The sequence below is a fragment of the Equus quagga genome, chromosome 3, assembly GCF_021613505.1.
Source record: "Equus quagga isolate Etosha38 chromosome 3, UCLA_HA_Equagga_1.0, whole genome shotgun sequence".
In the NCBI taxonomy this organism is placed as follows: Eukaryota; Metazoa; Chordata; class Mammalia; order Perissodactyla; family Equidae; genus Equus; species Equus quagga.
Genome location: NC_060269.1, coordinates 122,630,227 through 122,656,246, shown reverse-complemented (window position 1 = coordinate 122,656,246; position 26,020 = coordinate 122,630,227). Strand labels below are relative to the sequence as shown.

The following is a 26,020-nucleotide window of genomic DNA, read 5'->3' as shown; positions in this document are numbered from 1 at the left end:
CGAATGGGCCCAGGGGAATCCAACGTTTGTCCCACTCTTGAATAGAATACCCATGTTCTTCATTTTTCTTTTTCTGCTACACAATTTTATTTCCACTGAGGAGTTAACAGCAAAACTTCTACCATGAGGAATGGTGCCTTTTGAACTAAATCTCAAAGTATTAAGGAAATAAAATAAACTCGGATTTTTTTTTTCTTTTAGGAAGGAGAGGAAAAATAAAGCTGGTTTCCTGAAATTACTCATGAAAGTAAACTCTCCATGTGACAAAAATGATAAGAACTTTTTTTTTTTTTTTTAATCCAGTCAGTCCTTCTGAAGACGAAGGAACTAGCCAGGATTTTTTTTTTTTTTAAGATTGGCACCTGAGCTAACAACTGTTGCTAATCTTCTTTTTTTCTCCTCCCTGAAGCCCCCCAGTACAAAGTTGTCTATTCTAGTTGTGAGTGCCTCTAGGTGTGCTGTGTGCGACGCCACCTCAGCATGGCCTGATGAGCGGTGCCATGTTCACGGCCAGGATCTGAACCGGCAAAAGCCTGGGCCGCCAAAGCACAGCGGGTGAACTTAACCACTCGGCCATGGGGCTGGCCCCTGATAAGAACTTCTGTAAGAACAAAAGACGCAAAAATTATTAGGAGGCAGCATGGGTCACTGGGTCAGAAAGATCACAGGATTAGAACCTTGGAAGTTTCTGAAGCCAGGAGAGCAACTTCACACAGCTGATTCACAGGGCAACTTACCCAGGTTCCAAGATAAAGGGGTGATTTCAACAGCTAAGTCTTACCCACCTAAGGGTTTCCCATGCCCGACTCAACTTAATTGCCTGGGGGCTCATTCTGTTCAACATCCCAAATGGAGCTGAGGAGAGAAGAGAAATGTACCAAAGACTTTTCTTTAAGAAACTCATACATGAACAAACATTTCTCCAAAGAAGATATATGGATGGCCAATAGGCACATGAAAAGATGTTCATCATCACTGATCATCAGGGAAATGAAATCAAAACTATGCTAAGATATCACCTTACACCCATTAGAATGGCAAAAATAACCAAAACAAAAAGTGACAAATGTTGGAGAGGTTGTGGAGAAAAAGGAACCCTCATACACTGCTGGTGGGAGTGCAAACTGGTGTAGCCACTATGGAAAACAGTATGGAGATTTCTCAAAAAATTAAAAATAGAAATACCATATGACCCAGCCATCCCACTACTGGGTATCTACCCAAAGAACTTGAAATCAGCAATTCCAAAAGTCCCATGCACCCCTATGTTCATTGCAGCATTATTTACTATAGCCAAGACATGGAAGCAACCTAAGTGCCCATCAACTGATGAATGAATAAAGAAGACATGGTGTATATATATACAATGGAATACTACTCAGCCATAAAAAAGAATAAAATAGTCCCATTCACAACAACATGGATGGACCTTGAGGGTATTATTTTAAGTGAAATAAGCCAGACAGAGAAAGATGAACTCTGTATGACTCCACTCATACGTAGAAGTTAAACATGCGGACAAAGAGAACAGATTAGTAGCTACCAGGGGAAATGGGGGGGGAGGGGGTGGGCACAGAGGGTGAAGTGGTGCACCTACAACACAACTGACAAACAAGAATGTACAACTGAAATTTCACAAGGTTGTAAACTATCATAAACTCAATAAAAATTTTTTAAAAAAGAAAAGAAAAAAGAAACTCAGTCACATTGGGCAGTGAGAAGACAAAGTCATTAAACAAACTCAAAATGGTTAAAGTAGGCAGAGGGTCTTATGAGAAGAAGGTATCAGGGATGAGGAAAGAGGTTCAGGGTAGGTTTCAGCTGAGCTGGCTCTTCAAGGGTAGGTCCACCAGTGGACAAGGATGAGAAAGGTACTCCAGATGGGGAACACCTACATTCCAACATCACTCCTGGCAGATGTGATGACTGGTTATTTATGAAACACAAATCAGATATTGTGTATTCAAACGAGAACGAAGACCTTCGAGATGCCACCTTGGGGTAGTATATCCTTATCCCAAGGATATTGTCTCTGTTCAATTTCTAAACTGTTTTCACCATTTAGAAGAGCCTCAGTGTCCTCTGCAGATGAATCTATTTTTTAAATATAGCTCTAGACTTTTATGGCCAAGTCTGATGAATATGGTCAATGATCAAGCTTCAGAATACTGATTTAGGCGAAAAAAATAGGTTGGCTATAAAGTAATGACACAGATTTTCTAGAATAACTGATAAGCTGGACCTCAAGTCAATTCCAAAAGGGAAAAAATATTAAACAATGGCAGAACCCTTGAAACAGGGTAATTACTTGACTATGTCACAGCTAAGACTTACTCAGAAGGAACTCCTGATTTGAATCTTGAAGGTTCAACAGGAATTTTCCAGGCAGATAATGGTGTACATTCTAGCATGTTTGTTTGTTTGTTTAAAAAGGCTCTGGATAGTCACAGCTCCTGAGAGTTGGAAAACAGGATTGAAGGTGTGCCTTATCTGATTTATTGGTTCAGATTCTCCCTCACTAGCCGCCACTTGAATTCTCAAGCAAAAAACGGCTATGGAATCAGATACTCCACTGAAATAAGAACACTGCTTTCCTTGTAAAATGTGTTACATCCTACACCAATGCATGACGGAAGTAGCTGTTATTAAAAAAACATGCTGGATAACAGTTTCATTATCTCTTAAATAAGTACGAACAAATAAAGCAATTTGAGTACCAACAGGAAGAATGAATACAATAGCATAATAAAATACGGTGACAATAAGAAATTTCTAGAAATTATTTGAGTGGTTCACCTCCAATTACTAGAGGAAAACTAATCATTTTACATATTTGCCAGTCTTGTCCTTACAATGTTTCCATACTGAGTCTATCTTGCAATGTATTAAAAGATTCTAAAGGCTAAAGAATTCCTAAAAGGAATCATTCTCAGCATTTAAAATGTATTTTTTAAAAGGACATACGTATTTTCCTTGATTTTCCAAAATTAATACACCTATTCAAGTATGTATTTACAAAGGAAATCTACTCCCTGTCCCCAAATTGTCACAGTTACGATTAGATGGCCTCTAAGAACCACCTCTAGTTCCTAATTTTCTGATGTGAACTTAGGTTTATCATATTGTTTTTGGCTGATTTTTATAAAAACGGGTATTTCCTGCCACTCATATACCTCTAGTGAGTTTAGTGTTTATTTTATTATGTTTTATTTTAGTTCTCTGTTGAAATGTAACATGCAGTGCTACCTAAAGGAGAAAAGGGCTTGGAAATACTTAATGAGTTTAATTTTAGAATTTAAGACATTAATAACTGTCTATGGTTTAAATCTTCTTATTTCAAAACTCAGAATTCACGGAATGGTACATGTCCTAACAAACCTGGAATCTACCCAGATCTATCTGCTACTTGGAGTCCTAGACTACATTTAATTCAAAATGCTATGGGGCTGGCCCCGTGGCCGAGTGGTTAAGTTCTCGTGCTCCACTGCGGGTGGCCCAGTGTTTCGTTGGTTCGAGTCCTGGGCGCGGACATGGTACTGCTCATCAAACCACGCTGAGGCGGCATCCCACATGCCACAACTAGAAGGACTCACAACGAAGAATATACAACTATGTACCAGGGGGCTTTGGGGAGGAAACTGAAAAAAATTAAATCTTTAAAAAAAAAGACAAGATGTTATGACAATTGCTTTTTCTTTATTATATTGCTGTGAGGCTAAGAAGTAAATCCCAGACCATGTTGTGTGTAGACTAGCATCCATCACGACACAAAGAAAGGGACATACAATAAAATTAAGGTGGTTTTCTTAAGGCCTGAAATTAATCAGCATTAGCTTAGAGAGAATACTGAATTAGGGAGCTCTATTCTAGACAAACCCCACAATGGCTAACTTGCTGTTTACAGATTCACCACCACCACCTTGTTTGCTCATATTTAACAGTTCACAGGCTACACTGTGCAGTGCTAGATGGCAAAATTTGACAGTTTTAATTTCCCACTATAGTCACCCAAAATATTTTCCCATTATATTAGTAGAGTCATGTAATTATTACATGAATACACTTAAGTCCAATTGATTCTTCTACTTTATTTTAAAGATTCATTTTTCTATTACATTAGTGAAGCACAAGGAAAACCAAAATCATGTTTTTTTAGCAAATAAGGTTAACATCAAAACAATTATCTATCATATATATCTTTTAAAGTTTTAATATTCAACTGTTTTTCTGCATTGAAACATGTGAAAGTGTATCTGACCTGGAAGTACTTCTGACATGGATCACTGGACGTCAGCAAAGGTGCAGGAAATAGGTTATAACTTGAAATCTGAAAAGAGGGATCATTTGAGAAATTAAAACCCCAAATAATGAAGTATAAAAAGAAAAAAGCATAGCATTGAACATTTTCTCAAAAGCTGTTAAAAATGTTAAATTTTGGCAGATAATGTGCAAGTTTTTGTTTATTTATAGTTGGCCATGCCACTCTTGACTGAAATTTGAATTCCTGCTTAACCACATTTCCCACAAACATTTCTTGAGATTTTTTTCCATGCCAGACTTACGTTATCCAATTATCTATTTATCTGTTTTCGTGTCTCAAGTTTCCAATGCTTTTTCTCATTAAAAACACATAATTCACAAAGCAATAAGGAAAAATCTGGTACATTTCACCACATAAAAATTTAAACCTTCTGTTTAGGAAAAGAAAGGCTAAGAACAAAGTAAAGACAAAAAACAAACAAACAAAAATTAACACCACAGATGACATAAAAGGACTAATTTCCTATATATAGTAAGAGCTCCTTGAAATTATTAAGAAAAATATGAACAAGCCTGTAGGAAAATGAGCAAAGGACAAGAACAAGTCCCAAGAGAAATACAAATGTCCAATAAACATATAAATAAGTAACCTCACTCAAAACTAAAGAAAATGCAAACTCGAGTAACAACGACTTGCAGATTTGTCTATATCAGACTGCAAAAATGAACAGGCTTCACAATACATAATCTAAAGCAAGAACAATGGAAATAGAAATTCTCAACCCTTGCCGGTGGGAGTAAAAATGGCAAAACTCTTTGAAGGGCCATTAAGAAATATCTGAGGTGGGGCCGGCCCCGAAGCTGAGTGCTTAAATTCGCACGCACCGCTTCAGCAGCCCAGAGTTTCGCTGGTTCGGATCCTGGGCGCGGACGTGGCACCGCTCATCAAGCCATGCTGAGGCAGCATCCCACATGCCACAACTAGAAGGACCCACAACTAAAAATATACAACTAGGTACCAGGGGCTTTGGGGAGAAAAAGGAAAAATTTTTTTAAATCTTAAAAAAAGAATCTGAGCAAATTTAAAATGCATGGACCTCATTGCTCAGCAATTCCATCTCTAAGAGTTTACTTTACAGATAATCTTACCTGGACTCTATTGTTCTAAAAGCAAAAGATTACTAACAACCTAACTGTCCTTCAATGGACAGCTGGTTCATTAAATTATGATACATACATACATAGAGCAGAGTACCATGTCACCATTTGAAAAAATGAAGTGGACCTACATGAGCTGATATGAAAAGGGCTTTAAGAGGGGCCGGCCCCGTGGCCGAGTGGTTAAGTTCGCGCGCTCCGCTGCAGGCGGCCCAGTGTTTCGTTGGTTCGAATCCTGGGCGTGGACATGGCACTGCTCATCAAACCACGCTGAGGCGGCGTCCCACATACCACAACTAGAAGGACCCACAACGAAGAATATACAGCTATGTGCCGGGGGGGCTTTGGGGAGAAAAAGGAAAGAATGGAATCTTTAAAAAAATAATAAAATAAAATAAAATAAAATATACAACTATGTACTGGGAGGACTTGGGCAGAAAAGCAAAACAAAAAAAAATCTTTAAAAAAAGAAAAGAGGGTCTGGCCCCATGGCTGAGTGGTTAAGGTTCTCGCGCTCTGCTGCAGGCGGCCCAGTGTTTCGTTGGTTCGAATCCTGGGCGTGGACATGGCACTGCTCATCAAACCACGCTGAGGCAGCGTCCCACATGCCACAACTAGAAGGATCCACAACGAAGAATATACAACTATGTACCGGGGGGCTTTGGGGAGAAAAAGAAAAATAAAAAAAAATAAAATCTTTTAAAAAAGAAAAGATGTATCACTAAAAGGTGAGTAATATGCATAGCACAGCATGATCAAATTTGAGCAAACTTTTAAAAAACATATACAAATATACATGCATTTACGTATTCATACACACACATATTTGCATTTACATAGAAAATTTCTTAAAGGAATAATAAAGAACTGGATACAGTGGTAAACTGCCAATTTACCAAATTAGATACATAATAAGGAAAACTGAAAACAGACCTTGTTTCTAATGAGCTACTATCGGGAATGTCACTTAGAACGATAATCTATTACATTAATTCAAATGCAGATACTGCATGATTCCATTTATACAAAGTACAAAAACAGGAAAAACTTATCCATGTCAGGATAGTGGTTCACCCTGGAGGGCAGGAAGTGGGGAAAAAGGAAGAGGGAAACCTCTGGGGTGTTGTGATGGTAACGTACTGTTTCTCGATCTGGATGTGAAAATCCATCACGCTGCCCCCTTACGTGCACATTTCTCTATGCTTATTAAACTTCAAGAAAATGTTATGAGAAAAAGTCAAGTGCTAAGAGATTTTGTAAAGCCTTATTCAAATTGAGAAACTTTGTATTTGCAAAGACAAAATTTTAATCTAACCTTTCCAAATGTGTAACCTTTAATAGGCATTACTCCCCACCTTATGATTCAGTTAATGACCTGACAACCTGCTCTACTGGCCCACAATACATTGTTAATTATATTTTCACCTATTGTGGGTAAGGCTCATTACCCTGGTATAATTAAAAGGGTGGGTTTATTTTAAACTGTCCTGAAACAGCAAGGTCTGCTTCATCTATGCACCTTTGCTTTTGCCCTATACCCTTCTCAGCTCCTTAAAAGTATTTTGCAATTCAGTTTCCCTTTTTTCAGTTTTTGTCTCCAGTGCACCATAAGTTACAGGAAAGACAGAGGTGAGGTAATAGATATTTCAAGAAAATAAACACCAATAAAGCAGCAAGAAAGCTAAAAAAAAAGGCATATTTACAAGAGCATTTTGAAAAGGCTTGAACGAAAACTAAAAACCTGCATACTTTTTAGTGTGCATAATCCTTAAAAAAAAATATTCCTGTTTCCCCAACATGAAACAAGCTCCAATTTCCATAAAGTTAAGAATTGGACATTCTGCTAATCACTTTATATTTTAAATGGTTCTGTGCTATTATCATCTGACCAATATTTATCCCATACCTGTCACATGCCACGCATTATGCTAGAAGCAGTGGATACTGTCATGAACAAAAACACATTCCTCCTCTCATGGGACTTACAGCCTAGTCAGGGAGGTGGCTATTAATCACAAAATCACCCAAGTCAGTACATAACTATATGTGTTCTGGAGGGAGAGAACTCAGTTCCATGAGACATGTAATGAAGGAACATATGCCAGAGTGGCGAGTCAGGAAACACTTCCCCGAGAAAGTAAAGTTTAAGTTGCAGTTTGAGGACTAAATAGGATTTAGTAGGTAAACACTTATTAAACACCTACTATGTGCAAGCCACTCCCCAGCCCTGGGATGAGGAGTAAATATGCAGTGCTATTTTTCCCTAGGCACTTCTATCCTTGATGAATAAATCTAATCTAGTAGAACAATTTCTGAGAACTTCATGGCATGGATTAATTCTACAATTCAACAATAACCTGAAAAATGCAAAAGCATTTATGTACAGTTTTAAGAATAACTGATAGCTGGACTGTCCAACATGGCAGCCAGCAGGAGCAACACGAAGCTACTGAAGACTTGAGAGATGACTAGTGCAACTGAGGAACTGAATTTTTAATTCTATTTAATTACAATTAATTTAAATAAAACTTTATAAACTGATACTTGACTCTTTTTGGGAAATATATAAGTAAGTTTGGAACTTTTGGGGTAAATGAATCTACTTTTTCAACTATATATTTTTTTTTTTTTGAGGAAGATTAGCCCTGAGCTAACTGCTGGCAATCCGTCTCTTTTTGCTGAGGAAGACTGGCCCTGAGCTAACATCGTGCCCATCTTCCTCTACTTTATATGTGGGACGCCTAACACAGCATGGCTTTTGCCAAGCAGTGCCATGTCCGCACCCGGGATCTGAACCTGTGAACCCCAGGCCGCTGAAGCGGAACGTACACACTTAACTGCTGCGCCACCGGGCCGGCACCTCAACTATAAATCTTATGAAATCTAAATACAGATCAAGCATTTCCAATGAAATTCTGTATCTGAGTTGAGTGCTGTAAGTACAAAACACACTGACTTTGGAGACTTAGCATGAAAAAAAGTAAAACATCTCCTTAAAAATTTTTAAATATTGAATACATGTTGAAATGATATTTTAAATATATTGAGTTAAATAAAACGTATTGTTAAAATTAATTTCACCCGTTTCTTTTTATTTTTTGAATGTGGGTCCTAGAAAATTTCCAATCACATATATGGCTTGGATTATATTTCTATTGGAGAAGCACTGATCTAGGGAATGCAGACAGATTCTAAAACTTTACCCCAATCAAAATACTATCTACCTTTCCTATAAAAGCAAAGAGAAGCAGAAATGCTACCTCAACTGCAAAGCTAGAAAAGGGTTGGCAGAATTCAGAGAAGTGTCTTTGTTTCCATAAAAATCACATACTGAGGGGGGCTGGCCCCGTGGCCGAGTGGTTAAGTTCGTGCGCTCCGCTGCAGGCGGCCCAGTGTTTCCTTGGTTCGAATCCTGGGCGCGGACATGGCACTGCTCATCAGACCACGCTGAGGCAGCGTCCCACATGCCACAACTAGAGGAACCCACAACGAAGAATACACAACTATGTACCGGGGGGCTTTGGGGAGAAAAAGGAAAAAATAAAATCTTTAAAAAAAAATAAAAAAAAATAAAAAAAAATAAAAATCACATACTGAGTTCAAAGACGCCCGAGACTCAGAGTAGGCCACAACAAGCGCCACGTTAAGAATACAGTCGTGATTTTAAAACAAAGCATAAAGTGACCTAAGCAAGACAATCTGGCAACAACCGTTTCCCTTCCAGCAGCGTTTTCACCCGTCCCATTAACGAAAACCCATAATGCTGACGTGCCTTGTGATAATGCTATTGGAGCTCAATAAATGTCCGAGAGGACCACAGAGGAGAGGATGCAAGCAGAAAGCACGAAAGCACTATTACACAAATAAAGAAGTGAATAAACAAACAAAATGCCCACTTTGTGTTTTAGTTCAGTATAAGACACTATGTACTTTTAAATGATGCCAAAGAGAGATGAAAGATACAAACAAAAACCAGACAAAAAATTTCACTTTACCTGTCTTCCCCAAATACAGCCAACAAAGTCTGACAAATTCTTCTTCTCAATTTACTCTGCTCCTGGTCCCGTCCACTCCCTCTTTAGACCTTAAATACTTTACACAGGTCCACAGCCCCTGTCTCGGCCTCCAGTCTAATCCCTCCCATCACCTCCTCGCACATCTATCCCAGCACCACAACGCCAGACAAACATGCTCCGTTCACAATTACGCCCCATCCAAAAACGTCCAGAACTAAGTCCTTTCAGCCATGGACAATCTAATACCCAACTGATGCTAGAACCTCTCATTTACTCAAATCTTTCATTACTCTCAAGTAGCTACCTTCCCGGAAACTCTAACCTATGCAATCCTATCAGACACAATACTCCTTGCTATAACAAATATTTTATAACATTTCCTTTATGTTCTTGAAATGAAATTCATAGATAATATAACGTATCTACACATAAATTCCAGACAAGGAGAAATAATAGGAGGGACATAGTTCAATAAGCAAATTCTTGGGCCTGAAGACACTAGCAGTCACAATGAAGAGCCATCAGATGCTTGCATCTAGGGGTGGAATCACTGTGAGTAACCAGAGTTATAAATGCAAACTGACAGAGGCGTGTGTTGTGCTGCCAACCTAGATATTATGATTTGCACTGCGGTCAATAACATCAATTTCAAAATGCTGAATAACTCTAAGAAACTTCCGAAAAATATTAAATACACTTAGCTTTCAATTTTAAGAAGTTCCCACTTCTGGAATGTATAGTGTATTTTAAAGCCATAAAAAATATCTTATGTTTAGAACTTCTAGGCTCAGATCATTATAAACATGTCATTCCCTGACATGAATATTTCACAGAGTATTTGCAAGCTTTGCAGAGTAAGACGTTGTTATACAGGAATGTTCTGGGTGCTGCAAGACATTTATCATCCCTGGTCTCCATACCCAAAACGCAAATAGTCGGCCCCATTCTACACCCTTAAGGGGTGCTCTGGCCACGTACAGGCCCGCAAACTTTGAAAATTATGCTCTCAGTCCAGACTTATCTCCTCCTCTCCTTCTTCTTTTTTTTTAAGTATGCTCTTTGGTGAGGAAGATTGGCCCTGAGCTAACATCTGTTGCCAATCTTCCTCCTTTTTTTTTCCTCCCCAAAGCCCCAGTACATAGTTGTATATCCTAGTTGTAAGTCATTCTAGTTCTTCTGTGTGGGATGCCGCCACAGCATGGCTTGATGAGTGGTGTGTAGGTCCATGCCCAGGATCCAAACCTGTGAACCCAGGGCCGCCAAAGTGGAGAACACCAACTTAACCACTCAGTTGCCATGGGGCCAGCCCCTCCTCCTCCTCTTAACTCATTTCACACTTAAGTCCTATATGATCTTGAGCCAATATTTAATGTCTGTAAACGTGTCTTACTCAACTGCACATTGTGGCTACCATCAATCTGACAGTTACCATGAGGATCGAATGAGATATGATAGGTTGCTTGCTTGCTTTGCTTAGTGCCTGGAAGATATTAAACATTCAGTAAATGCTAACTGCTATTACTATTACCTACTACTAACTGCTTTTTTTTTTTTTTTTACACACATCACCTGTTTTCTCAAATAGGTTATAAGCTTTCTGAAGAAACGCAAAGTGTTTTGGAGATCTTTGTACATCCACCATAAGTATTTAACAAACTTTGGTGGTCCACATCCTTCTATCATCTCTCCTTGACATCATGCCCACTTCTGAAAATGTTCACAAATAACAGGCTGAGTCCAAGAATGGAGCTAAGAACTGCAATTAGAATGGAAATTTTCTTTCTGCCATTACTGAAATCATTATTGTAACCTGCCCAGCACAGGAAGGGCTGTCAAAAAACTGTCAGTTTACACTTGTTCTTGAAAATCTACAGCGTTATGTTGGTTGATAAAGACTTTTAAAGTAGATGTTGCATTTCAGGATTACCCCTAGCTCCAAATACAGGCAGATTCAATCTTAGTTTAAGATTTTAAACATTTTCCCCTGAAGAACTTAATCTATGCTTCCAAATCTATAAAATGGAGCAGTTGCATCAGACGACGACAGTTCCTCCCACTACCAACACTACATAACATTTATTAAGCACTTATTATGTCCCAGGCATCATGCTAAGTGGGTACTTTATAGCCCAAGGTCCTGTGGGAGGTGAGAGACTGAGCTGGTATCAGGACCCAGATCTGTCCGCCTCCAAAGACTAGACTCATGAGCACTACGTCATATTTCTCAGGATTCTTTCTCTTAAAGTTGACTCAAATCACCTGAATTACTTAACTCTGCAAGACAATTCTTGCCACATTACCAATTAGCACTATTATTGTTCTGAAACTTATGCCCAACATCCTGATAGGTCAACTAAACACAAAGGCTCTCAACTCCTGGCAAACAAAACCTGAGTCTTATTCCTTATAGCTCAAGAGAACAAAATAGAGCATAATTGAACAAGTGCATGAAATTGTAACTCACTCTAGGGTTGGGTTCTAAAGTCAGAAAATAAAGCAAAACTCAACAGCAAACTTACTTTAAAAAATCCTTCAAATTGCCCATTTAGAACAATACACACAGCTTCCGTTAAACGACTAAAGCGTGTATGATTTTATGATGCACCCAAAACAAAGAATACTTAGTAAGTACATGTGTATGCAAACTTTTACTTCGGTAGTTTTCATTTCCACAGAGAAGAGAGGAGAGGCATGGCATATAACACTGCATTCTACAGGAATAAACTTGATTTTTAAAAATGTTCTTGAGATATTAACCATTACTAGTAACGATTTCTTGCCATCCATATACCTGGATGCTGCACATCTGCTGTTCAGAATCACGGTTCTGGGAGAGCCTAAATTTAACCCTTGTACAACTTAAACAAAAAGTTGCAGCAATAAATGTTCAGGGACTGATCCTCTCTCTAATATCTGTATCTTAAGCAAAAATACTTAAGGAGGTTGATTTGTGATTCTAGTTCTTTATTCCATGTTCTCAAGGCCAGATGTCAAAACCAATTCCAAGAACACTATCAAACAAAGAAAAATATGCACAGACAGGGAAAACCCTGTTTCCTGAAATGTTTCCCAGGGGAAAACACCAACTGGAAAAGAAATATTTTCAAGACAGAACAATAAATGTAGATTTTCCACTGAAGAGTTATCTTTATAACTCTTGACAAGGAATTTGTTTTATTGAGGTATATTCGACAAGAAATTTTTTAAATGAAGCAAAAGCTTTGTGCTCCCCCACAAATATATTTGAGCCCCATTTATCATATTTCAAAGGCATAACATCTGCAGTTCAGAAATAACAGCAATGTTTAACACTTTTAAAAACTGCCAATTTAAGATATGTGGCTGGATGGCTGTGGAGGACGGATTGCATTAATGGCCTCAATCAACCACCTCTCTGTATCTTTACCCTCTGCTTTGTCACTGGGCAGTCCCTTCCCATTGACTCTGCTATGTGACTTGCTTTGGTCAATAGAAGGTTAGCAAATGAGATGACAGAGAAGCTCAAAAAGCATGGGTCCATTTTCAGTCCCCTGAAAAAGAGACACTCTGTGCTACTGCCACAAGAACACACTCAGACTGGCCTGTTGGAAGGATACTGGGGACCTGGGTAGGAGAGCTGAGTCCTCTTGGCCAAGGCCATTTCAGACCAGCCTAAACCAGCTGACCGTCAAACACGCAGGAGGGTGCTGCGCAGATCTGCACCCGATACACGCAGCTGACTGCAGGCACCTGCGTGAACCCAGCAGACTCCAAGAACCACTCAGCCAGTCTGTAGATACTAATGGCTACTGTTTAAAAGCCACTGAATTTTGGGGTGGATCATTATCAGCATTATGTGGCAATACATAAATGATACACTAATTATACCCACAAAAACCAAAATGAGATAATAGAAGAGCCGTTGGGATTAAACCCGAATTGATCCAGGGGAGGTAAGATGCTATGTGAGGATCCTGCTGTGGGGAATCAGGTTCTTCCTCGGAGATTTACGCCCTCCGTAGGTTGCACAGGGCTGTCTTGATCAATATAGGCTGCATCTTTGGTCTTACTCTTGTTCACTCACAACACATAACCATTTATGCTTTGCACATTACAATACTCTGTGACAGCAAATTTTAGGAATTTGTCACAAGGACATATAAGCAGCATTATTTCTATTAGGAACAAAATCAGGAACGAGTTGAGTGTCCAGCAACAGGAAACTGATTAAACAAAGTATCACAGCTACACAATGGAATACTATGTATTATTTAAAAGTGAGGATGTTTCTTTATTTAGTTACATAGAAAGATCTCTACCAAATATTATTGAATGAAAAAACTATTTATAAAACAGTATGGGGGCTGGCCCTATGACCAAGTGGTTAGGTTAGCACGCTCCACTTCAGTGGCCCAGGTTCACCAGTTTGGATCCTGGGCACAGACATAGCACCACCACTCATCAGGTCATGCTGAGGCGGCATCCCACATAGCACAACCAGAAGGACCTACAACTAGTATATACGACCATGTACTGGGGGGCTTTGGGGAGAAGAAGAAAGAAAAAAAGAAAAAGAAGATTGGCAATAGATGTTAGCCCAGATGCTAATCTTTAAGCAAATAAACTATCTTGAACTTACAGTAATCATTTCCTTGCATTCTTTATGATTTCATTACCCAAGTGTACAACCCTGGTCAATATAGTTAATTCTTATCCATTGAAAGAATTTTGACATGTCTTTTAAGTTACATTTAATCTATGTCCCCCTTCATCCTTGTCTTTACCTTATAATTTATTCTTTAAAGAATCTGGGCCTTTTGAGCTACAGAGTTTCCACGGTACAGATTTTGCTGACTGCATATTCATGATACAGGTGAACACATTCCTCCATCCTCTGAATTTCCTGCAAATTGGCAGCTAGATTCAGAGGCTTGGAAAAATTAAGATTCAATCCATTTGGTCGTATGATCTTTCATCAGGAAGCACATGATATCCAATTTACACTGGTTTCTAATGTTAGCAGCCACTGTCACTCAATGCCTGGATCCATTAAGTCAACAGGGGTTGCAAAATGGTGATATTCTAATTCTCTCATTTCGTTTTCATTTACTGGGTGGAAAAATTTTAGGAGATGCTTCCCCCCTCATCACTACTTGGTTATCCAGTAGTCAGTTCACATAAGAAAGGCAGGATAAAGACTTGATTCTTTCCTGACTACTTTCAAGATAATGAATCAGGGGGCCAGCCCCGTGGCTGAGCAGTTAACTTCGCATGCTCTGCTTCCACAGCCTGGGGTTCACTGGTTCAGATCCTGGCTGCAGACATACCCACCGCTCATTAAGCCATGCCGTGGTGGCATCCCACATAGAGGAACTAGAATGACTTACAACTTAGATAAACAACTATGTACTGGGGCTTTGGGGAGAAAAAGAAAAAATAGGAAGATTGGCAACAGATGTTAGCTCAGGGCCAATCTTCCAATAAATAAATAAATAAACCTTTGTTGTTAAAAAGAAAGAAAGATAATGAATTGGCATTCCATTAACCTCAGATGGTAACCAATAATTCTTTTTCATATCATCAGACCTCATGACTTTAAACATGTTTGCAATTCTTATTTTTGAAGCTCAAATTGTCCCATTTTTGGCCAATAGGAGCCTCTTCAAGTTGGCTCCTGAGTCCTTTTGACATGGTCCTAATAATCTTTGTTAGCTTCCTTGCTATCTATTATCTTGAGATGCTCCAGGCTCATCTTATAACTCTCCAGTTATTTTTGTTGTCTAAAGCTCACTCTACAGGAGATTCCTCAGGAAGAGCGCACAGCAACAGTATGTCCTCCCCTGATTTCTTGCATGCTAATAATAGTTGGTGTTCTTTATATTTGAAGGTCAATTTTACCAGATATAACAAGTAGAGCCTCACATTTTCTTTTCTTTGAGTATCTTAAACATGTTATTCCATTTTCTTCTAGCATAAGGAGTGTTTATCAAAACGTCTAAGAACAAGCTAATTCTCTTGTTACTGTTTTTCTCCTCTTATTTAGGTGCCCAAAGAACTTGCTTTCTTCTATTTTTTTCAATTCAGTAATTTTACTAGACTATCTTGCCATTGGGTGTTCTAGGTTGATATTCCAAAATATATGATTTGCCCTTTAAAAACATAGTTTCAACTCTGTATGATTCCACTCATATGTGGAAGATAAACACATGGGCAAAGAGAATAGATTAGTGGTTACCAGTGGGAAGCGGGGTAGGGGGTGGGCACAAAGGGTGAAGGGGTGCACCTATAAGATGACCGACAAATAATAACGTACAACTCAAATTTCACAAGGTTGTAAACTATCATAACATCAATAAAAAATTTAAAAATAAAAAAATTTTTTAAATGTAGTTTCAAATCTTTTTTTCAGGAAAATTTTCCTGAAATACAGGATTTGCATTGATCCCTTGCTTTGGTTTTCTTTTCCTATTATACTATGTTGGATCTTCTTTGCCTATCTTCAGTATTTCCCAAATTTTCTTTCTTTTCCCAAATTTTATCTCTTTCTTCATTTCCTTTTGATTTTTAACCTTTCCCTCCTTTTCATCCTCTATTTCTCTTAGGGCAATATTTGTGGTGTTTATTTGATTTTGTGTTCCATCTAACTTAGAACTTATTCCTAAAATGATTTTTTTAAATTTCTAATTCTTTTCTGAGTCCTGTCATTTTGTCTGAGATTTTTCTAATTCAGATCTAAGCTATTCTTTCATGTCTGTATAACTTTTTAATACCCTCTTCTACCTTTTTAAAGTAGTATATTATAGCCTTAATTTTTTTAAACATATTTTTGGCATGTTTTCATTGTCTGTAAGGATACCACTCTGTTACATTTTTTTAATAGTTTGTATGGGATTTAATCTTGCTAGTGTTCTGTATTTACATGAAATTTTACAAAGAACACTAACAAGATTAAATCCCATATAAACTTACTATTAAAAAAATTATAAGGAACTGAGTGATATCCCCACAAACAATGAAAACATGCCAAAAAGACATGTTAACAAATTTTTTTAGCTATAATATACTATTTCAAAAGAAGGTAAAAGAGATTATTTTAAAAAATTATACAAGACATGAAAGAACAGCATACATCTAAATTAGAAAATATAGATATAATTTATATAATCTATTTAATGTCTTTCTCTGGCCTATCTGGAAAGCCTCAAGAGGGCAAGGGCTATGTCTGCTTCATTCATCAATATATTCCTAGTGCCTGGCACATGGCAGATGTTCAATAAATAGTCCCTAAAGAAATGAATGGAAGTTCATCAGAATGTTAACAGCAGTAATCTCTGGATGGCAGGATTTAGAAAAATGTCTTCCAATGTTTTGTATATTGCTGATTTGTGTAAATTTTTTTAATAATGAGTATAAAGCATTTTCATAGAGCAAAAGAGTTATTTTCAGTCTGAAAGAAATAAAGCTTATACATGAAGCTACATACCATGTATCTTTAAAAATAAAGAAAGAAGGAAATAGCACTCCACCCCTCCCCCCCGCCACGCCCCAATTGCATATGTCCTCTATTCACAAATGAAGGCTCAGGGTAAAAGGTGATAAGGCCAAGTTTTACTAAGGGAGACTAGGTTTAGAGTTTGTGAAAAGGACGACAGCGACCACCCATCTGCTTTCCATGCTACATTTGACAGATTTCATTCTGTAGCTCAGAAAACATGCTAATAGGACTTCTCGGGATAAGAGGAAGGATTATAAAAAGCAAAGAACCCTGTTGTGATAGTTTGGCATTAAATGGAAAATGGCTCACAGTGCCTGCAATTCATGGAACAAAGATAACATCTTTTCCTAAAATCTACACTTCAAGACATCTCGAATATACATCTGAGAAATGCCGATGGTCGTGAGGCAAAAGCACCAAACAGAACAATCCCAACAAGATGAGACGAAGCCTTAATTTGCTTAACTGGGCCCTCATATACCTATTAGAGAAAACATACGAGATGAACTGCCTCATAAAGCAGATGGTCTTCTCCGCTTCAGGTTTTCTTTTTTTTTTTTTAACAAGATAATTAAAGGAAACGAAAGAGCAGGATCTTGTTAAATTGGCCAAGGAAAATGATTCCATCTGAAGCAGAATGTATGAGTTTTTGAAGAAAGGATTTCAAGTTTCCCCATAGAGCTGACAGAGGTCATTTGGTAATGCCTACATCAGAAAGGAAAGCCATTGCAAAGGCAACTGCCTCCTAGACAGCACGGAACATCCTGGCAGGCTGTTATCAGAGGAAGAAGGCAGGCTGAGGGCTAACATGGCCTTGTAGAAGGAGCACTGGAGTGGGGAGTCAGGACCTATGGGATTTGACTTCTCCATTGTGGTCTGAGGAACCTAGTTCACTTTGTCATCTGCCCATTTTTCTTAGAGAAACCCACTATTCATTCCCCTATCCTAGCTTGGTAGCGAGAACAAATGAGATAATGAGAAAAATTTCTGTATAAGAAACAACCTAAGTGCAAAATTGTTGGTCTATAATGGAATTTGGTTTAAATAGCTTCATTGCTAGATATAAAAGTCCCACTGTGCAGTAGTGTTGTAAATTAAAAATAGGGGGAAGGGAGATGACGGTCCAGGTGTTTCGAGCCCAACAGAAGAAGAAACTGCCCACATTCTCCTCGAAGCTCCAGGACACTTTTTGAGGGAAGCGAAAGGCAGATAAAAGTGTACCTCAAGGGCAACTCAAGATTCTGTGCCAGATCCTTGACTGAGACAGTGATAGGAGCCAGGGGTCTTCTATGGTCTTGGCTGGGATTCATCCAGAGAGGGCACTGCCCCAAAATGTCACCACATTTGGCTTGCCTACTGAGCCTGAGTTTCTAACCAAAGCCCAGGGGATAATATTAAGACCTGAGTAACATTAAGTAACTAACAGTTTTTGAGGGCTTCTTCTCCCTAACCATAACCGTGAGCACAATCTCTCAGTCCTCACAAGCCCTAGGAGGCAGGCAGATAGGCACCATGATTCTCCTTATTTTACAGAGAAGGACACAGAGCTATAGGGAGGTTAAGAAACGTGCAACACTTCAGGCAGCTAATAAGCAGCAGGGCCCAGGTTCCAAACCTGGTCTACTGATTCCAGAACCCTCAGTTTAATAGTCTACGGCCTCTTCCAGGAAGTGGAAAGAGGGACGGAGTTGGTGAAACATATATTCCAAAAATCTTATTTGCAAAGAGATCCCTCATCTTCTGGTTCGAGGAGAAGGTGAGTGTCACAACCAAGCAATTAGGCAGTGGCTTCTCTTCAGCCTCAGAGCTTTCCTTCTGACCTGCCTCCGAATTTTCTCTGGATCACTCTTACTCTCCCCACATTCTCGAAATCCCTTCTCTTCTCTCTTTTGGACTTTTCCTGATGCTTCCAACGTCACTTCCTCAATCCCTCTCCGTGAAAACCAAATTCACTCTCCATTTCAAAAATTACAGTTAAATCCCATTTCAACACATTTTGCATATGAATCAATCCTGATTTCACCACATAGTGGCTTAGAAGACATTGGCAATTTTCTTAATGATAATAATTTCTAGTACTTATATCACATTGACTATTTACCAGGCACTGTCTTAAGACTTTACACGTATTAACCATTTCAAGCCTTATAACCACTCTGTGAGGAGGGAACTATTAGTATCCCCATTTTTTACAGATGAGGTAACAGGCGGCAAGATACTAAATAATTGCCCAAGGTGAAGCATCTAACAGGTGGTGAAGCTATTTTGTTTTCAATCTCTCTGAACTTCACTTCTCTCATTTTGAACATAGTATTTACTTCACACGGTTACTAGGCAGAAATGGAATAAACATACCTAAAGCAGTTGAACACAAGACTAAGATTCCTCCTTCTCCCTCTAGTATTGCTGGGGTCATTCTAAGGTACAATGCAGAAAGTTTTAATTAGATGAGAACAGGGAGATAAGAGAAGTGCTCAGTATTCCTTCAGATGTCTTGCCTCCTCTGTGCGCCACACTCCTTTGAAGTAAATATTACCATCCCCATTTTACAGACGGGAGATTAGAGAACTCATGAACAGACATTCTGCTGGTGACTGAACCAGAATCCGAATCCACATTTGTATATACTGTCTTTCCAGTGTTTTTTAAGGGGTTTGAGGACAGAGTCAGCCAAGTCTTCTAGTTCCCTCCATCTTCCCTCCAGTGTAGTCAAATCCAGAACAGCACCGGCTGTACAAATTCCACATGCAACAAAGCTGACGGGACTTGCAAGTGTTACCTTTCCCTGAGAAATCCAGATGGAAAACCATATTACCTAAAGCAATCTACAGATTTGATGCAATCCCAATCAGAATTCCAATGATATTCTTTACGGAAAGAGAACAAAGAATCCCAAAACTTATATGGAACAACAAAAGACCCCAAATAGCCAAAGCAATCCTGAGAAAAAGGAACAAGCTAGAGGTATCACAATCCCTGACTTCAAAATATACTACAAAGCTATAGTAATCAAAACAGTATGGTACTGGTACAAAAACAGACACACAGATCAATGAAACACAATTGAAAGCCCAGAAATAAACCTACACATCTACGAACAGCTAATCTTCAACAAAGGAGCCAAGAACATACAATGGAGAAAGGAAAGTCTCTTCAATAAATGGTGTTGGGAAAACTGGACAGCCACATGCAAAAGAATCAAAGTAGACCATTACCTTACACTATACACAAAAATTAACTCAAAATAGATTAAAGACTTGAATGTAAGACCTGAAACCATGAAACTCCTACAAGAAAATATAGGTAAAACACTTTTTGACATCAGTCTTAGCACATCTTTTTGAATACCATGTCTACTCAGGCAAGGAAAACAAAAGAAAAAATAAACAAATGTGACCACATCACACTAAAAACTTCTGCAAGGCAAAGGAAACCATGAACAAAATGAAAAGACAACCCACCAACTGGGAGAAAATATTTGCAAATCATATATCCAACAAAGGGTTTAGTTTCTAAAGTATATAAAGAACTCATATAACTCAACAAACAAAAACAAACAACCCGATCAAAACATGGGCAGAGGATATGAAGAGACATTTTCCCAAAGAAGATATACAGATGGCCAACAGGCACACAAACAGATGTTCATCATCACTAATTATTAGGGGAAATGCAAATCAAAATTACAATGAGATATCACCTTACACCCATCAGAATGGCTATAATAACCAAGATGAAAAATAACAAATGTTGGAGAGGACGTGAAGAAAAGGGAACCCTCATACACTGCTGGTGGGAATGCAAACTAGTGCAACCACTGTGGAAAACAGTAAGGAGATTTCTCAAAAAATTCAAAATAGAAATACCATATGACCCAGCTATCCCACTACTGGGTATTTATCTAAAGAACTTGAAATCAACAATCCAAAGAGATTTACACACCCCTATGTTCACTGCAGCATTATCGCAATAGCCAAGACGTGGAAGCAACCCAAGTGCCCTTCTATGGATGAACGGATAAAGATGATATAGTATATATACACAATGAACACTACTCAGCCATAAAAAAAAGACAAAGTCATCCCATTTGAACAACATGGATGGACCTGGAGGGTATGATGTTAAGCGAAATAAGTCAGACGGAAAAAGGCAAATACTGCATGATTTCACTTATATGTGGAAGATAAACAAACACATGGATAAAGAAAACAGATTAGTGGTTACCAGAGGGGAAGGGGGCTGGGGGTGGGCAAAAGGGGTAAAGGGGCACATATGTATGTTGACAGATAAAAATTAGACTATTGGTGGTGAGCACGATGCTATCTATACAGAAATTGATAAATAATAATGTAGACTTGAAATTATATAATGCTATAAACGATTATGATCTCAATAAAATAACTGAAAAAAAAAGATGGAAAATCTTAATCCAAGACAAAAATAGGTACAGTCACATTTACTGACCCTGCACAATTAGGAACTCCTCTGATAAGGAAAAAAAAAAAAGGAGGGAGGGAGGAGGAATGATGGAAGGAGAGAGGGAAGAACAAAAGGTGGGAAGGAGGGAGAGAGGAGACAGGAGAGAAAGAAGAGAGGAGAAGAAGAAAACATCCCAGGCTGCAGAAATGGTAATGAAATATAAACCAGACTGTAATCTCTGTCTTCCTCATCCACTTCAGGAATTTTTTTCCACAAAGGTATCATTTCTGATCTTGGAACAACCTACTGTCCCTTCTCTGCCCTTCAGCTGGGGTTTGCAGTTAGAGGCCTCAGAGAGGACAGGCTGATCAGCATCAGATTCCTCAGAAAGGCAGCAGAGGGAAGAAAAATGCACTCAGCCCTGACCCACGGGCTGAGGCCAGAACCAGGAACAGGGCGTTCCTCTAACACAGGATGCCCATTCACAAAGAAACACCAATGTCCTCCCCTATCTCTAGCCAGATCAGCTCTCTTCGTCAAATGTAAGAGCAGACAGGAAAGCGGAAGGCAAGAATCACTGCCAGAGAAGCTGAAACAAAGTTGGCCCCCAAATGCAGAACCACCCATCACCCCTCCGGCTTTCAAACCCAATATTCTTAAATTGGGAAGAGGACAAGCCGTCTTAGGATTGTAAATGCCTCAGTCACAAACTGTCTAAAAATACTTTTCAGACCTACAATGGGCCCAGTACCATGCTAGACAGATGACCTTGGGAGAGTCTATACACTCAGAAATTTGTTAGGACACACTTATACGGATCTTCTTTACAAGTAGTTTCCCCAGGTTAAGACCCACTGCATTAGTTGACCATAGTGAGAAAAGAGGGCTCCATAAAAATAAATCATCACCTTCCCACCAAACCTCCTTCTCAACTTCCCTAATCCAGTTAAGCAGATAGCCAAGCAACATCCAAGCCATCTCTGATTCTGTTCCTCTCCAGCACCCATCTCCACCCGGACACCTGGTACCATCGATCCATGCTCAGAGGCTACCAGTATCTGTATTCTCCTCCCTTCATTTCCAGGGTCATCACCTAAGACAAGCTTTTTATTAACTCTCCTGGAGGACTGTAATCCACCTCCTGATTGCCCTTCTGCCCTCACTCCGATCCTCCTGCAATTCCTCTAGATTCATCTTCAGAGAATCCACCACCTTTATCACCACCACACCCACGCTCTAGACCATTAAAAGTAGAACTCTAGGGCCAGAACACCTAGGTTTGAATTCTGTCTCCATCACTTCCTATGAGCGTCTCTTTGGGAGAGTCATCTAACCTTTCTGTGCCTCAGTTTCCTCACCTGTAAAATGGAGATAAAGAGAGTACCTATGTCAAAGCCTTGTTGTGGCAATTTACACAAGTGTGTCCATGCAAAGCACTCAGAATGGTGGTGGTACACAGCAAGTGCTAGGTAAGTGTTAGCTATCATCATAGTCCTCGTCATCACTATTATTTTAAGAGCTCCCCACTGGCTACCAAATAAAGTCCCCACTCCATTGATACGCTTTCCAGATCGTCCACGCACTGGCCCAAACTAGCTCCAACTTGCCACTAATCTCTACAGACATAAGCCCTCCCTCTACCACCTGACCCCAAAGGGGCACCAGACTGGGCTCTGCATTCTTTCCTGAACCCACTGAAAATTCCCCACTTGCACGCTGCCACTATTCGCTCTGCCTGGGATGCCCTGCCTCCCATCAGTGCCTGTCAAACCCCCACCAGCTCTCAAGGAGGAGCTCAAACACCGTCCCACCGAAGGCCCTGCCATCAAGAATTAGAGCAGACAGCACTGAAGATGTTACATTTAGAAGGTTTTGTGGTCTGTCCCTACCTGCCCAAGAGCCACTTTCTGGTCCTCCTCCAAGAAATAACCTCCTCGCTGGGCTTCAGATTCCCATCTGCAAAATGAGGCAGGCAGAACGCATGGCTAATAAGGCCTTCTGAAGGTCCCTGGGGTTACACAAATAATGTTTCCTTGTTCCTTTGGAACAATCTTTCACGAAAGAAGAAGTTGTATAGGGTAACCACATGTATTTTTATTTTTTAAATGAATGAATGAAATTGTTTTAGGTCTCAAGTTCCGAGGTTATGAAAAAAGTGGGATTTTACCAGATGATGTCTAAAATCCCTTTCTCTTTACAATTGGATGACCCTGTGACTTATAGTCCCTATTTTTCTACCAGCCTAGAAGACATTTTTCATTTCATACTTTATATTATCTCCATGATACAGACCACAGAGCCATCTCTACCTTCTATGTGGAAAACAACGCACTGAGTGTTTGCACCAAGTCCAAGATAGTAAAAAAGAAAGTCCAAATTAATTCCCCCTACCCCTTTTTTCAGCAATTGACAATTCCAGGATAAATTGTTTTCCATAAAAGTGGAGAACCAGCCCCCAAATTTCTTGAAATCACCAGGGTGGAACTTAGCTATAAAAAGTTTGAAAAGAAGCAGAAAATTTAATAACACCATTACCCTGAATTCCCATAAAGCCTATTGGAGCCTCACACTTTTAAGAAATCAGACTATTTATGCTATTACCCCAAGTACTGCTATCGTTCCCCATAAAGCCATAAATACACACAATGGAGCTCACCAGAACACTGACTAACACTATCATAAAAAAGGCCATAAGGAAGACACTGGCCATGAAGTACGGTTCCATGGTCCTTGCTACAGCAGGTTCACGCAGACAAGTTCATTTATTTTGAAAATTACATTTCTAAGTCTACAACTCATCACTTTCAACTGTGAACAACTTTTAACACAAGTCAGAACTTCCTTTTGGGAGAGAGTTTTCACACAGGCTAAAGGTCATAATGAGTATCAAAGAACGTTTATGAGGCAATCACAGCATACAGGGAAAAGCTTATAACATTTCTATCTTCATATTTGCTTTGGTTAGCAATGCATTCAGCTTTAAGTATCAGAAAATCTAACTAGCTGTGGATTCAAGCCATAAGAAGTAGTTGGAAGGCTCAGGGGTGCTCCGGAACAATGTCAGAGCAAGTATCTCCATGATGCTCTTGGCTTTTCCTTCATGCTTGTCACCTTACAGTGAGAAGAGGGCTGCTGTGCATTCAGACCTTTTATCAGCATTCAAGAGAGAAAGTAGGGGAAAGCAATGAAAGGCACCTATGGGCTCACTTGTCAGGTTTTATCAAGACAACAAATGTTTTCCCAGAAACCCCACCTCCATCCCAGGGGACTTATTCTCAGGTCTCACCAGCCAGAATTAGTCACATGGCCACACTAGCTGCCAGGAATGCTGAGAGGTCAGAGATCAGATCAAACATCACTTCTTCAGGAGGATCTTCCTTATGTCACCCTATGTCATGAGGGTGCTTGCCAAGTAACTCTCCGTCACACGCACGTCCCACAATCCATAATTATCTCCTTTACTGGGTGGCCTTCCTGTTGTCTGTCTCCTCACTAGAATGAATGGAAGTTCCATGGGAGCAGTGACCTTACCCCCTTATTCACTGCTCTATCCCCAGAGCCCAGCACACAGAAAGGGCTCCAGATCATTAGTTTTGTCATCCTGTTTCCAGGAGGGGCCTGATGCAGCTGACCTCTAACTCCCCTCTGTATAAACTACCCCCTCGGTGCAGGCACCAAATGGACACAACATCCCCAGGACCCGCCCCCCTGCAATCCTGACCTCGGAATTTCCTCTCTCCCCAACAACTTCCCTTGCTTGTAACCCCTTCCTACTCCACTCACGTCTACTGAAGCAGGCAATACAGTGGCTAAGAGCACAGATCCCAGAGCCAGACAGCCTTGGTTCAAATCCCAACTATGCATGTAGCCTTAAATAAGTTCCTTGTTTCCTCTGTGCCTCAGTGTCCTCATCTGTAATTGAGCAATAATAGCAGCACCTATGTCACAGAGAGCTGTCAGGATTGATAGAATACACAGTGCTGAGAACAGGGTCTGCCTAAGTGATTAATAACAATAAAAATAGCTTATTATTATGAACATGCTCTTTGTTCTCATCAGGATATGCCTTCCCCTGGATTCTTCTCATGTGACCCCAGTTCAGCAGGTCCCTCCATGACAACCCATTTCATGTGCCCTTCAAATACCACCCATGGCACGTGCAATCCCACAGCTGTTCTGCCAACTACACGATCTGAAGTACACCTGTTCCCAGACCTTTGGGTCCTGCTGGAGGAAGACGCTCCAAAGAAAAAGTTGGTTTTTCTCCCTGAACTTCACTGATTATACGTATCTTTATGGCCTTCTTCTCCTCTAAACTGCGACACCACATAATTTGATTCTGATACAGTTACTGCCTTTGGTCACGTCTACAGATGAAAACATACACCCTCTGAGGGCAACACGAGATTCTTCTCAATCCTCTAGAGAAGCCAGCACAGCATTATGAGTACAGCAGGGGCACTATCAATCCATCTGTTGACTGGCTCCGATCACCTCTCCAGCCCTAATGCCATCCTGTCCCTCCAACAGAAAAAGGGGAGGCCTTTTTAAGCCTTGCCTAAACTGGACTCTTCACTGTGAGGAACGGTGATTTCAAAAACAAAAGGCTTCTATCTCCTGATATTCAAAAACAACAAGAAACCCTCTTTACCCCTAACCAAGCCCCTGTCACAAGGATAGGATGGTGGCAGGT

The 26,020-nt window shown here is 39.7% G+C and overlaps 1 protein-coding gene across 7 annotated transcripts in view; it reads right to left on the bottom strand.

The window, feature by feature from the left end:
* The window catches only part of LOC124237137 (amyloid beta precursor protein binding family B member 2), a 368,014-nt gene that overhangs the window by 199,426 nt on the left and 142,568 nt on the right, over nt 1-26,020 (bottom strand). For all 7 annotated transcript variants that reach the window (XM_046656484.1, XM_046656486.1, XM_046656479.1 and 4 more), the window contains one exon: nt 4,259-4,327. In XM_046656484.1, the coding sequence (XP_046512440.1) occupies nt 4,259-4,277 (19 nt within the window). In that variant the 5' untranslated portion in view covers nt 4,278-4,327. The remainder of the gene's footprint in view (nt 1-4,258; nt 4,328-26,020) is intronic.